The 15,000-nt window shown below is 46.1% G+C and overlaps 2 protein-coding genes across 2 annotated transcripts in view; one reads left to right on the plus strand and one right to left on the minus strand.

Annotated features, from left to right (window-relative positions):
• Positions 1-14,580, plus strand: part of LOC123760048 (uncharacterized) — a 25,514-nt gene extending 10,934 nt beyond the window's left edge. The window contains exon 2 of the mRNA XM_069325309.1: positions 10,934-14,580. Coding sequence (XP_069181410.1) covers positions 10,980-14,171 — 3,192 coding nt within the window. The 5' untranslated portion in view covers positions 10,934-10,979 and the 3' untranslated portion in view covers positions 14,172-14,580. The remainder of the gene's footprint in view (positions 1-10,933) is intronic.
• On the minus strand, positions 977-8,165 carry LOC138365297 (uro-adherence factor A-like). Its single transcript, XM_069325582.1, has 2 exons — positions 8,132-8,165; positions 977-1,764 (listed from the first exon to the last, which is right to left on the minus strand). Exons 1-2 carry the CDS (start codon positions 8,163-8,165, stop codon positions 977-979), a joined length of 822 nt encoding a protein of 273 aa, XP_069181683.1.
• Positions 14,581-15,000: the final 420 nt, after the last annotated feature.

Below are 15,000 nucleotides of genomic sequence, written 5' to 3' on the forward strand. Positions count from 1 at the left end.
GACAGTGAAGAGCGACAAGATGAAGTTCTCATCGGTATGTACTTTAGAAGAGCACTTAAGTCCGTGCCTCATGCCTCAGTTAACGATACAGATCATGGCTTAGTTACTCAAGTGTAGAGAAAAATAACACACATGGGAACTTAAATGACGACAGTAACTCGGAGGATTCATTGTTACAAACTAGGGTTTAACTAGGGGGAGCTCGCACTGGTCCATAATGGTCATTAGGTCCATAATGCTCCCATTATTTGGTGCATAATGGACCAAACAAACCATGTCCGGTCCATTCTGCACAAAACACTAAAAAAAACGAACTTCGTAAATACAAGATGAGAGAGAGAGAGAGAGAGAGAGAGAGAGAGAGAGAGAGAGAGAGAGAGAGAGAGAGAGAGAGAGAGAGAGAGAGACCCACTATGCAAATACAGGCTGGAGGGTGGCGGAGAAAACTTTAGCAATCTCCGGGTTCAGGTGCGGCGAGGAATATATATATGTTTATATTTTTTTGCTGGCGAGGTGTGAAAGGCCATCTTGTCTCCTTCCTTCCTCAACCTCTCCCTCTCACTTTCCCCCCCCCCCTCCCCCCTCTCACTCTCTCCCCCTGTCTCTCTCTCTCTCTCTCTCTCTCAATCTCTAGTCATTTTCTTTTTAATCAATTTTCCTATACGTTTCCTTTCCCCATTTCCGTTATCTTCATATTATCATTTTATCTATTCTTATCACCGTTATCATTTATCTATTCTTAAGCTTCATGGTGGTTTCTTGATTGCTTGCTTCTACTTCTGACTTAATCTCTCTGTTTTCCTATTCCTGTCTCCGGTAATGTGAATCTCTCCCATGTACTGTGGTCTTCTCTACTTGTACGGCTTTCCACTGCTTACTCCATGGAGTTAAAGATCCAAGGTAATACATCATTAAGAGCTTTTAATACCCTAAACAAATCCCAGGGAGTCTGATGAAGGCCAGGACGCGCACGTCATTATCGTGTAGCGCAGAGTGTACCGTGTGCGGCCGGGACTCTGTGCTGGCTTACTGATAGGGAGTAGTCTAGGACCTGGTCCCCGCTTACTGATAGGGAGTAGTCTAGCACCTGAGCCTCGCTTACTGATAGGGAGTAGTCTAGGACCTGAGCCTCGCTTACTGATAGGGAGTAGTCTAGGACCTGAGCCTCGCTTACTGATAGGGAGTAGTCTAGGACCTGGTCCTCGCTTACTGATAGGGAGTAGTCTAGGACCTGGTCCCCGCTTACTGATAGGGAGTAGTCTAGGACCTGAGCCTCGCTTACTGATAGGGAGTAGTCTAGGACCTGAGCCTCGCTTACTGATAGGGAGTAGTCTAGCACCTGAGCCTCGCTTACTGATAGGGAGTAGTCTAGCACCTGAGCCTCGCTTACTGATAGGGAGTAGTCTAGGACCTGGTCCTCGCTTACTGATAGGGAGTAGTCTAGGACCTGGTCCTCGCTTACTGATAGGGAGTAGTCTAGCACCTGGTCCTCGCTTACTGATAGGGAGTAGTCTAGGACCTGAGCCTCGCTTACTGATAGGGAGTAGTCTAGGACCTGAGCCTCGCTTACTGATAGGGAGTAGTCTAGGACCTGGTCCTCGCTTACTGATAGGGAGTAGTCTAGGACCTGGTCCTCGCTTACTGATAGGGCGTAGTCTAGGACCTGAGCCTCGCTTACTGATAGGGAGTAGTCTAGCACCTGGTCCTCGCTTACTGATAGGGAGTAGTCTAGGACCTGAGCCTCGCTTACTGATAGGGAGTAGTCTAGTGGTGGTGAGTGGTAGTTTTAGTAGTAAAATATTACACTCAGCAGCCATTCTCACCAGCTTCATGTGTGAGGATTGTGTGGGTGTCGTGGGACTGGTCAAGACATCTCATCCCCCAGCTGAAGGCGGTTCCTCTTATCTCCCTTCTTGCCGTCTCTCCGCCATCATAGAAATTTTCCAGCAATTGTTATTTTATCTCTTCCGATAGATAACGTCAGAAAAGATGTAATGGTTTCCTGTAATCATGCTCACTCCATTCCTTCCTCCCGCTGTCCTCGTGCTTTTCTCTTTGTCTTACCCATTTCCCTCTTTCTTCATTAGCGTCTCACGTCTTTTATTTTTTCAGGACCTGTAATTATTCTTGCAGCTATCGATTTCTTACTCTTGATTCATTTCTTCGTTCAACCCTTATCCCCACTCTCTTCCTCTCTCTCTCTCTCTCTCTCTCTCTCTCTCTCTCTCTCTCTCTCTCTCTCTCTCTCTCTCTCTCTCTCTCTCTCTCTCTCCTTCTTCTTCTTCTTCCTTAATCGTACCCTAGTAGTAGTATCCATAATTATATAAATAAACATTTATAACTATTATATCAAATAATATGTATATAAAATATATAAATTGTAATATATAATAATAATAATAATCAAAGTATTAGCTTGCGTATTAGAATTGCATTATTAACACAGTATGCGGTCCCAGTATGGAGCCCATACCTTGCCAAGCACAGGACTAAGCTGGAAAAAGTTTAGAGGCTAGTTCCAGAACTAAGAGGCATGAGTTATGAGGAAAGGCTGCATAAAATGCACCTAACGTCGCTGGAAGATAGGAGAGCTCGGGGAGACATGATCACTACCTACAAAATTCTAAGAGGAATCGACAGGGTAGATAAAGATAAATTGTTTAACACGGGGGATAGGGGAGGTACTCGAACAAGGGGACACAGGTGGAAATTGAGTACGCAAATGAGCCACAAGGACGTTAGAAAGAACTTTTTCAGTGTCAGAGTAGTTAACAGGTGGAATGCATTAAGAAGTGATGTGGTGGAGGCTGACTCCATACACAGTTTCAAATGTAGATATGATAGAGCCCAGTAGGCTCAGGAATCTGTACACCAGTTGATTGACAGTAGAGAGGCGGGACCAAAGAGCTAGAGCTCAACCCCGCAAGCATAACTAGGTGAGTACAGTCGAATGGTCTATTCCGATCTATTGTAATTCCGTTGTGATCAAAACATTATTACATAATTATTTTACTCTTATGTGTGTGTACTTATCTTTTCGGTGAAAGCCGTATTGGTTATGAGACAGTAATATATGGCTCTCTAAGTGATCAATAAGCCTATTGTTGACCACGTACTCTAATATTTTAAACAATGCTGAAAGATCAGATATCGCTCGATATCTGATCTCATTCCTATACATTGCGTGACTTTTTGTACATTGTGTAAATCAGGGAACACGAGCTATGACACTGACACATTGCAGAGGAAGGCTGGCATACAGTTAGTTAAGTTCCTCAATATTAACATTAACATTTGCTAAGGGTGTGGTATCGTATCCAAGCCATATTGTAGAGACCTAGCAGTGCTAGTAATGACCTTTGGAGAGTTTGTATCATCCCATCCTCCAAAAAATGATATGGTAACTATTTGGTAGAACGTACAACACTGTACTCTTGCAGTCCCTCAAAAAATATCAAGTTATGTACTAATAATTTTGAAGAGAGCACGAAAAAACAAACTTATACTAGCCCTAAATTTCCCAAGGTCTAGTATAGGACTCGTGTAGTAAATTAGAGCTATGATAGCGTTTATTAGCCCTAGGATTGTTTATGGCTTTATGTGGGTGAGTAAGCCGGAAGAGCTGTCTTAAGACATTCTCCGGCTGGTTGCTAGACATGCTGGTTGCCTTTGAACTGTAATAGTTGCCGACAGAATTAGTAAGTGGTGACGAGCAATCGATCATAGAAACAACCACGAATGATTTGCTACTGGTGGCACCTGGTTTCCTTCTGAGAACTTCATTTATTTATTTATTTCCAAGTTTCTTTACTGTCTGCGGGTATTCTTCTATCTCTTGCTTCACGTTACCCGACTCTTCTACCTTGAGTATCGGGTTAAGGGCGTTTCCATACATAATATACTGGTGCTCCAAATGTGATGGAACTCTTTATCTATAAACTAAACAAATAGCGCCTTACTTGATTATGTAATTACACGCGTTATCCAAGGCTTATGGACATATAGTTGTTTATCACCTGAGCAATCCACAGTCAGCACAATAATCCAGTCAGCACAACAATCCACAGTCAGCACAATAATCCACAGTCAGCACAACAATCCACAGTCAGCACAACAATCCACAGTCAGCACAATAATCCACAGTCAGCACAACAATCCACAGTCAGCACAACAATCCACAGTCAGCACAATAATCCACAGTCAGCACAACAATCCACAGTCAGCACAACAATCCACAGTCAGCACAATAATCCACAGTCAGCACAATAATCCACAGTCAGCACAACAATCCACAGTCAGCACAACAATCCACAGACAGCACAACAATCCACAGTCAGCACAACAATCCACAGTCAGCACAATAATCCACAGTCAGCACAACAATCCACAGTCAGCACAATAATCCACAGTCAGCACAATAATCCACAGTCAGCACAACAATCCACAGTCAGCACAACAATCCACAGACAGCACAACAATCCACAGACAGCACAACAATCCACAGTCAGCACAACAATTCACAGTCAGCACAACAATCCACAGTCAGCACAACAATCCACAGTCAGCACAACAATCCACAGTCAGCACAATAATCCATGGACAGCAGCAGTCGTGCAAAACAAACATGATCGAGATAAACCTTGTAAAGGATTCATCGACGCCTGAACAGGACATGACGGGTTTCCCAGTGGCTTTGGCAACAAGAGAACGGATTAAGTCATAATTTTCACTGCCTTCCATCTTGTCACAATTACTGGAGTCTGCGTATGAGGTAACCTGGGTTTAGTTACAAAAAGAACTGGAAACAGATCAGTGATATTAGACAAAACAACGCCACGGACACACACAGATGAGCAACACGCCCCAACACCGTAAGAAAACACAATACTTTAGCAAACAAAAATTATTCTCACCCAGGCTCCTACAAGAGACGAAAATATTAAATTAAGAAATGCAAAACAGACAGAAGAAAGTCCTGCTCTTCCTTCTCGACGTCTCCTCTCCTTTCCTCCTCCACCTCTCCCTTCCCCCCCCCACCTCCTCCCCACCCCGCTCTCTCCCACGCCATCTCTTGCTGCCTCCTCCTCCTCCTCCTCCCTCAAGTCTACGTCGCCAAGGTCCTTCCGTAAATCCTCTGTGGAGCAGAGGAGCTTTGATGAATGAATCCGCGAGGGAAGCGCACAAGAAGGAAGTTGAAATTGAATGTTGTCAAAAGTGGGAGAGGGAGAGAGAGTTGCGTCCTGAGAAGGGAGAGAAAAATAACAAGATTGTGTAAAACTTTCTTTCCCTGAGTGGCGGAAGAGAGCCACACACACCGGGCAGGTCCTGTGAGTGAAGGCCGTGTCGCCCTCACTCTCTCACCTTTTATCAACAACTTCAATAAATACAAAGGCATTACGGGCTCACCATAGCCCGTGCTACTTGGTACTTTTTGTTCCAAGTAGCGAATCTTTAACAACAACAACAACAACAACTTCAATACATAACGGGTAGCGGGGAATAATTATATATATTGTATTGGGCTGTTCGGGAAGTGTTTAAAGGAGGTGTTCGGGTGTCCGGAACCGCCGCCTCCTCCTCCTGTATCCGCAATAAAAGCCACTAAAATGTCACACTCACTGCTAGCTGGTTAAACTATCCTGGCTTATAGTGGAATAACAAACAAATGCAGCAACAACAAAAGCCTCGTCATCACCATCCACAAACACAACAGCAGAAGCAACAACAACAACAACAGCAGCAGCACATACACAACAAAAGAGTATATGGCACAAATACAAAAGCCGAGAAATACAGCCATGTTAATACAAGATGCAAATTAAAGTCATTTAAGAGAATACACTAATACAAAATATACACAACACCAATGGTAGTGGAATAAAACGCAACGGTACATTTGAAACATCATTGCGACCATTCGTTACAAATACAATAGTACGTTTGTAGCAGGCAAATATACAAATATGAATGTATACAACAAGTGGTGTATGTAAATGGTAACATAATGTATTAATAGGAGGGTAATATTAGGGTGCTGGTATGGGCTCTGTTGTCACATAGTGTTGTGTTGATGGTTATTACTGCCGTGTGTGTGTGTGCTGCGGGACCCTTCCTGGCCTCTCTCTCTCCTGCTCCTCGCCTCCCCTGGCCTCACTCCTCCTCCTCCTCCTCGTCTCCCCTGGCCTCACTACTCCTCCTCGCCTCCCCTGGCCTCACTCCTCCTCCTCCTCCTCGCCTCCCCTGGCCTCACTCCTCCTCCTCCTCCTCGCCTCCCCATGAAATTTGTGCGTTGGAGTCTTCAGGAGGAGCATTGTAACTCAATCGCTGGACACCAACCTGCAAGTCGTGTAGTCAGGGAGTGCGCCGCCAACAGATTGCAAACCCTAAACGTTCGAAATAGATTACGAACCTAATCGTTCGTAATTTTCCACGAGACGTCTCGGGGGAGCTCCAAAAATATATATTTTCGTGTCTTCCCACTGATCACCGTCCCGGCTCCAGGCCCAGAGACACACGGCTGGCTTACTATCCTCTATTTTGGGATTTAAATCAAACCTTTGTGCGTCCTCCCTCTGTGCTCTCGTGGCGACTGACCTTCCAACCGACCAGTTGGTTAGACCAGGGCCAGCCAATTCTCCGTTATTGAAGATAACTTGATGGTTTCGCTCTTGTTTCATTACTGGTGGTTTAGATCTACTGCTCTCTGATTGCTGGCTTAGATCTACTACTCACTGATTGATAGTCTAGAGCTACTAGCCTCTGACTGCTAGCTAGGGTCTACTACCCACTGTGCCTACTCCTCATGTCAGATCACTTCACACTCACAGAAAGTATTCCCCTCAGGGATGGTGTGAACACCACACTGTTGACAGGAAGAGAGAGCACCACATACCATTTTTTTTATTAAGATATGAGGTACATCTGCATTAGTGCAGCTACCCTAGACTATATGAAGTGGAGTACAGTGTGTCAAAAAAGCTAACTAGGTGATGCTAAAAAATCCACATCACACAGGATGGTTAGTCATACAGAGGCATGTGATAAGCGGTCTGCACTGGCAGACTCCGGATGAATTTTGAGGATATCATCAACACAAGATTGAATAAGGTAGCAGTGGTAATACAAGTCCCCATCTCGCAGGATGGTTAGTCATACAGGGTCATATGTTTAGTAGCCTGCACTGGCAAATTTTGGGTATACTGTGAGGATATCTTCAAGAATATACTGGTGGGGGTTGCCCACGTGTCAGCCATAGTGGGGAAGCGAACCAGCACCGGAGGAACCTTGCGTCATGCCAGCTCACACTTACTAACCTAACCTAGGATAACAGCTGATGTTATTGTCTCTTCTGGCCCAAAACACATGGGTGGACAATTCTGCTTTTGCGTTAGTATGCTATACATATCACAAAAACAAATTTGGGTGCATTGTTAACATTGTCATCATGGCAGTAATTGGACTGCCATGGTATAAATGCGTCTGATGAAAGAAGGTTTATACCAGTATCATAATTATTTGTAGTAGCAGGAGCAGCAGTATATTCATACATTCTGTATTTCTTTTCAAGTCCGCCGATGTGAGAATACAGCAAAATGCACCCAGCTCTACGCCAAAGAAAAATCCAGTTTCTGAAATAAACTTAGCTGTGGTTCGTTTGAGCCATAAAGCCAGTTTGAAATTGTTTTCCTTCTTCCAAACACGCGTCGTTTGTCCTTTTATCTGGCTGTCTTTCCTGTCTATACGAGTGTTTGTCACTTGCTGTGTTTGTTCCTCTCATATTGTTGACATTTGGATCTCTGTGTTCTCTCTTTAGCTAGCTTTTTTTTTATATTTTGGCTTTAGTGTCTTAATATTTGTGTATATCAGCTTGTGTTTTGTTATGTGGATGAATCTTATATTACCTCTTCATATTTGTTAATTGCACTTTGTGTTTGAAATTAAGTAATTTCTGCACGGATCGGTATCTCATTAATGTTTAAATAAAGTAATTTTACGACTTCAATGAACAAATAGTTCAATTACGATTAAATTGTAAATACTTGTTAAGTTCTTGTCTTAAACAAACTACTGTTGTTGCTGTCTTAAAGGTGTCGAGGGCACAGACTCGGTATGTGACCAGGTTTTTCCTTACCGTAGAGAAACACTAAATTTTTCTTGTAAGACATCGCTTGTCGTTGGAAAAACACTACCTTTGTGACTGACACACACACACTGGTGAGCAGATACTTGACCGCCCTTGACTACACCCGGGGAGGCCAGTTCTGGATCCCCATACCGCTCAGTTATCGGTATGTAGTTAGCAGTATCGATGGAGCACGCGCTGGGGGACTATCTATCCACACTCAATGATTGATTGATGAAGATTAATCCATCCAAAAGGTGGCACGGGCATGAATAGCCCGTAAGTGGTGGCCCTTTTGAGCCATTACCAGTATCAAGAGATGATACTGGTGATCTGTGGAGGTGCGACTGCACCCTGCGTGACGGGAGATGTCTCCCGTCAACCACACTCAAGGAATGCAGGCAAATATAACCCTCAGACATTCTTCATACTTCGGGTAGTTAACAACCATCAATACAAAAATAAAACCATCAAGGTCTTCCATGACCACCGGGGGACCAGTAGAGATACCTACCACTTCCCGTGAGCACAGACAACAGCCGCTCTCACACAAGACAGCACATATAGGACTTATTGCTTATAGTCACTATTTCGCTTATAAATAAGTATATATGTGACATATTCCAAGCCATGTTTTTTCCAAGGCACTTACTCTTCTCAGTTTTATTAAACAATAGAAATTTTATACAAAATTTGACAATATCCTGAGTAATTTTCTAATTTATTTAAATATTTTAGTTTTGTTTTATTATTTTAAAAAACCGTAATATCAATATAGGTATAGGTTCAGTACTGATTGTAATATCTTAACATACTAAGAAGGTTAGGTTAGGTCGGTGTTTTCTATTCAGCATTTCAAGGTAAACTCAAATATTCACAAAAAATTAGTATGTCACATATGCACTTATTCATATGCCAAATATTGACTATAAGCAAGGGCGAGAACGGGTTGCAACAGCCGCCCACTTCGATCATCTCTTTACAAAGCCGGCGCCAGACCCCATCTCCCTACCCTATGATCTCATCGGAAAACGTAACAAAAAGATATCAACTCTCATGTGACCCCACTTTAATGATAAATATGCAAATGCTTTCAATTATCTCTAGTGTGTGGCCCAAAGCGTACAGTGACTATAATACTTTATGAAATGTGTGCAGTAATCTACCTCGTGTAAAAGTTCTGTACATCGGACGTATCTACGTCATGGTCTGTGGATATCTTACATATAATCCTACTTACGACCACCAATTAACCAAGTATTTACAGTTAAATAAAATGAAAATGACAAAAGTGAATAAAAGACTAAAATAATAGTACTTTTCTTGATGTCTAATAACAAGAGTATACTGAAAAATTGCTACGTGGAACCAAATAGGTAGGACACGGTGGAGAGTCTGTTGTGGAGATGGAGAGCGTGTGAGGAGCGGGTGGGCGGTGGGCGCTTAGACAGCTTCAGCCTGACTCTGTAATCTGGGCTTACAGTATCGTCACGTCAAACTGGTATAGTGTATTTTGGTTCATTTATTACTTTTGTGCTTAAATACGTCATATTTTCAATATTTTAGCTATTGTAGGACTTGTATTTTAATGTGACACTGACGTACATAAATGTTGGGCACCAGACGACGGCTCGGTCTTTATATCCCAAGTTTTAAGGAGCCGTTGTGTTCTTGTTTCACAAGTACTGCCCTCTAACTATTACTAAATCTAACCCCAAGTGATATGCAATAGCTTTATTAATTAAGTCAAAGTTAAATCATTATACTGTTCAGTAAAAATCAATTTTCGATTTATGTTCTAGTGTTCTTGTGTTCAAAGGAAACAAAGAGTCAGTATAAATGGGATTAAATTAGAGTGGGAAAATGTTGTATGTAGAGTGCCTCAAGACTCTGTCCTGGGACCTCTGTTATTCATAATATATGCAACAATGATCACAAAAACACTGATCCAAGTATGCGGAACTTACTCATAATATATAAAAATAATTTAGATTCAGGTTTGAGCAGCAATACTTGCAATTTGCCGATGATACAAAAATCGGGTGGGAAAAAAAACCCGGAAAAAGACTAAATCTAAATAAAGTTCTGAAATGGTCAAACGATTGGCAGATGCAGTTTAATCTCGATTTATGTAAACAAACTTGGAATTTATTACTTTAGTGCGTATCATTTATTTTTTAGATTTACCTTATATGATCAATTCATTCTGTATGTCTGGTGTGCATGACTGAATTGTTCTCACCTAAGCTATTGATCTTGTTCTAATTACTGAAATATTTCATAATGGCAGCTGTACTTCTCAGTGTTCTACAGTGTTCTACAGTGTTCATATTACTTGTAATACGCTCCAGCGCTTACAGACTCGTGCCTCATAATACACGTATAAAATCTCGTCCCTCATAATGGAAAACCTCGTGCCTCCCACCAAGCGATATGTGGGTCTGTCATCGCATCATTTTGGGTTGTTGAACAAGAATGCCTTACCACAGAATCGAGTCAACGTTAGAATAGTCGAGCTACAGACTGAATACCAACAGGTACAACAAGGCTAGTAGGCGGGGCATAAATAGCTAGACCTTACTTCCCCCATAGTCAATGATAGGTAAGCAATTAATAATGTTGACAATTGTCATAATTTCTCACCTGTGTTGCCCCTGTGTGGAGGATGTTGTGAAAGTTAATATTTTGCATTGTATTCTTTCAAATTATGAAGCAGATTCTTTTCCTATGCTTTCTTCTTACAGCTTATGATGATCATCTTTTTGTTTCTTACATATCATGACGCTGAATTTTTCTCCTTGTTTCTTGCAGAGTGTGAAGTCCTAGTGGAAGGTTCCAGCCGAGGGTTGGAGGAGTCATGGGGGTTGCCGCAGCGTGGTTGTTGGTGGTGGTAGCCCTGGTGGCCTCCCTCGGCTGCTCCAGGGCTCAAGTGGGGCTGCGTACCGCGCCCCTCACGGCACCCAGGGCACGTGAGGCTCCTGGCCCTGACAGCGGAGGCTTGGGCCTCTTCTCCAAGTGGTCCAGTCTCGATTCGCACAAGAACCGCACCAGCAGCATCGAGAACTCCTTGGCGGCCATCTTCAGAGGAGTGGCATATGGCCTGTCTACCATTCCCACCTCCACTATCACCACCTCCACTACTACCACCCCGGCCCCCTCCCTACACGCTACTGCCAGCCCTGCAGGTCAGGGGCATCGACCCCAGGTACCTGACTCACCCGGGTGGTCAGACCTGGAAGGGCTCCTGTTCCAAACGACATTTGATGAACTTCCGCCTGAAGATTTTGACAATTTGTATCCGGACTCTAAAAATGAGGTGGAAGTGGTGCGGGCGGGCGCGGGCGTGGAGCTGAGCAAGGCGGCGTGGGTGCGTGCCCTGGGCATGGCGTGGGTGGTGCACGTGTACTGCGCTGCGGGGATGTACAGCTTGCTGGCGGTGCTGGCACTGCTGTGGCTGTCACGGGTGCACTCGGCCACACGTCTCCTCCCTCGCGGTTATTACGTCACTTTTCACCTGCTCATGTTCCTGGCCGCCATCCTCCGCTGCGTCCACCTGTTCCACGACCCATATGGCGCCGAGCACAAGCTGCCGGAGGCACTGGCCGCTGTGGTGGAGGAGGTAGGGTGGCCGTGCCTCACCGCAGCCATGGCACTAGTGGTGATGGGCGTCGTGCAGGCGTGGCGCTGCCCCCCACACCTCCCCCACCAGCATCACGCCCCCGCCGCCCTTGCCGTCATCACAGTCTTCCATCTTATGGTATCCATCTGCGCCCACCTCTTCTCAGTTTTGTTTCCAGAACACGCTGGTCCGCTACGGGCTGCGGCACGGACGGCGACAGCAGCATGGGGCGGCGTGATCGGCGTAGGAAGCTTCCTGGCGGTGTGTCGCGTGGCACAGGCTGCCAGGCACCGCCATGGGCACCTTACGGTGATGCTGAGCCGTGACGCTGTCGAGGGGACAACGCAACATCCCCGTGTTGCTCTTCTCCAGGGTGTGAACCTTGCCTTAATAGCGGCTTTTGCACAGGTGATCCTGGCGGCCCTACACCTGTACGGCCTGCTGGGACCCCACTATATCTTACAGCTGCCTCCCGCACACCCCTGGCACTGGCTAGCCTTCCAGAGCACCTGCTGCCTCCTGGAGCTGCTTGCCTGGGTGCTCCTCGCTCTCATCTCTCTGCTGTCAGTAGGAGGCTCCCCGGTGAAGCGCGAGACGCGCAAAGAGGCAAACCTGTTGTCTGCATTGTGGTGCGGCCGGTGCGTGAGCCAGGACCCCAGTGACCGCGAGGTGTGTCAGGGTGCGTGTCAGGATAGCCAGGCTGCGAGGAGCTACACCCTGCAGCCCAGTACCAACACCGGCCCCCAGCAGGTGCTCACACAGTCATACCCTGCGCGACACGGCGCTCACTCCCTCCGCAACCCGCCAACATTTCGTCCCGCAGCTTCTGATGTTCATCTTTTGTGGAGCCACAGTCGCACCCAAGATGCTTTCTCCTCCAACTGCTCCTCTAGACCTTCTTCCATAGTGTTCTGCGACTCTGGCCCCGGTAGGTTCAAAAGGCCTCAGGAACCTCAAGGTGAAATGACTGAATCTTCCCATAAGTCTCTCCAGAATAGGGAAACTAATTTAGGAAGGAATTGTAGTGCGCCACACAAGGCAGCGCAGGAGGACGAGCCCACAGCCTACGACCAGCACCTGTACTACAGTGTGGCCAAGATTCCCAAGACCTCGCCTGTCAAAGCCACCGCTTCTCCAACGTTCGGAAGCCCTTTGCACGACACCCGTTTCCAGCACCATATGCAACATCACGTTGGGGGCGAGGTGGAGAGCGCGGCGAGCGATGACGGCCAGTCAAGGAGCGAGGTAGTGAGCGTGACGGACTGCAGCTCCACGGACGCGCTCTCGCCAGCAGTGGTGGGCGACAACGACTGGTCCAAGTACACCAGCACCTGCTCCTCCGTCAGCGCCGCCAATAGCTTCGACGTCCGCATGTGCGATGATTCTGACGTACCATATTACCAGATCCCCTACACGGCCTCCCCGCAGCCTCATGCCCCCTGGCACCAACACTCGCCCCCAGCTCACCTGCCCCTGCACGGAGACGCCACGCCACCCGCTGTACACGCACCTTTTGCACGGCAAGCTGACCAGACCAAGTCTCTGCAGGCATCCCGCACGTCTTCCCCTGCTTCCAGCCATCATACCGAGTACCCTGTACGACCACACGACCATACACGACCCCTACATGACCTGCACGCGCGTGGGCCTTACCCTGAGCTTGTGGCCCCCGGCAGCCCATCTCACTCTCAACAGCGTTGTCAGGGGAATATGAGAAGGGAGTTAACGGGGCTACAGAGGCCTCCTCAGCTCCAGAGACGCGTCAACATCAGAAGCGCTCAAGAAGATTCTGCCGTTCAACTGCAGAACTCCAAGAACGCTGACGAGACAACGAATACCATCGAGAGACTCTGTGAGGTGTCAAAGGCTGCCCTTATGTCCCATACCAACTCTAGAGTCTCCTCAAAAGTAGTTAGGACAGACTCGTCGCAGAGCAGCAGCGGCCACAACACCCTCGATAGTCAAGATGTCTGTGAAGTGGCGGAGAAATGCCACCGAGCCCCGCTGACCCACCACCGTCGTCGCAGGGGCGAGAGAGTTCGTCCATGTGGTCATCGTCCACGCACCAGGCAGGAGGCTGCAGGTGTGCGCCCTACATCTCCAGCCGTCCAGAACCAAGACATCCCCCAGGGAGAGGTATCCCACCCCTCGCACCACACTCAGGAGGTGGCGGCCTCTGAGACTGAAGGAACTACTCAGGCAGACGTCAACACAGCGATATCCCTTTCACCCACCTCATCACGCGCAGGTTCATCCTTGGGTTCACATTCAGACCTCCCTTCAGAAGGCGCCGACTCTGAGAACGAAGGCTCTCTTCAGAGTCGCGAGCGTCCTCATGATGCCAAGCGCGAAGTAGTACGCCCTCCTGAGGTGCCTCCGAGGAGGCATGAACTCCCAAAACCCATCAACAGGCAAGGTCATGACCCCTGACACGTGTAATGAGTGTGTCAGGTGCAACACACCTGTGCCCAGAATGCAGGAATAAACAGCTCACGTCTTTTGTGATAATTTACTTTTTTAATCTCCCCGCTTCACCTTGCTTCCTTCTGGTCATGTATACACGCCAGAAGTCAATGTAATGGAGTGTTACCGCTGTGCAGCAATTCACGGTGCTAACGTGAGTGTCTCCAAAGTGAATCAAAAGTATAGACTTGGATAATCAAACACACACACGCCGTAGTAGCGTGTCCACCAGCAATATCATAACAATGGAAATGAACACTACTACACAAGACCTCCAAGGCAAGGATATTCTAATGTTATCGATGTTTAAATATCTGAAGAAAATAATATTTCAATAATCTAGTGTAAATGATATTTAAAAAAAATAACAAATGCACTTCTCTTTTTGTACCAAAAAATAACTACAGCAAATTTTCAACAAGTTCTTCAACCTCTAGACACGTGTTGCATTATATTCGAATTATTTATTATTTAATATTTATTTCTCAATTCGAATATTCAATGATAATTATATTCAAACTACCCTGGCGACACCCTGCTTATATAGTGGTGTGTGTGTGTGTGTGTGTGTGTGTGTGTGTGTGTGTGTGTGTGTGTGTGTGTGCGTGCGTGCGTGCGTGCGTGCGTGTGTACGTGTGCGTGTGTGTGTACGTGTGCGTGTGTGTGCGCGCGCGCGAGTGTGCGTCATGCATAATAATGTGATTTATTACACTCGATAAAATTATCAAACTAAGGCTGCCCCGTGATATATTGTAGCATATGAATTATATGTAATAAAGGTTTAGTTAGATACAAA

The sequence above is a fragment of the Procambarus clarkii genome, chromosome 16 (genome assembly GCF_040958095.1).
Source record: "Procambarus clarkii isolate CNS0578487 chromosome 16, FALCON_Pclarkii_2.0, whole genome shotgun sequence".
In the NCBI taxonomy this organism is placed as follows: domain Eukaryota; kingdom Metazoa; phylum Arthropoda; class Malacostraca; order Decapoda; family Cambaridae; genus Procambarus; species Procambarus clarkii.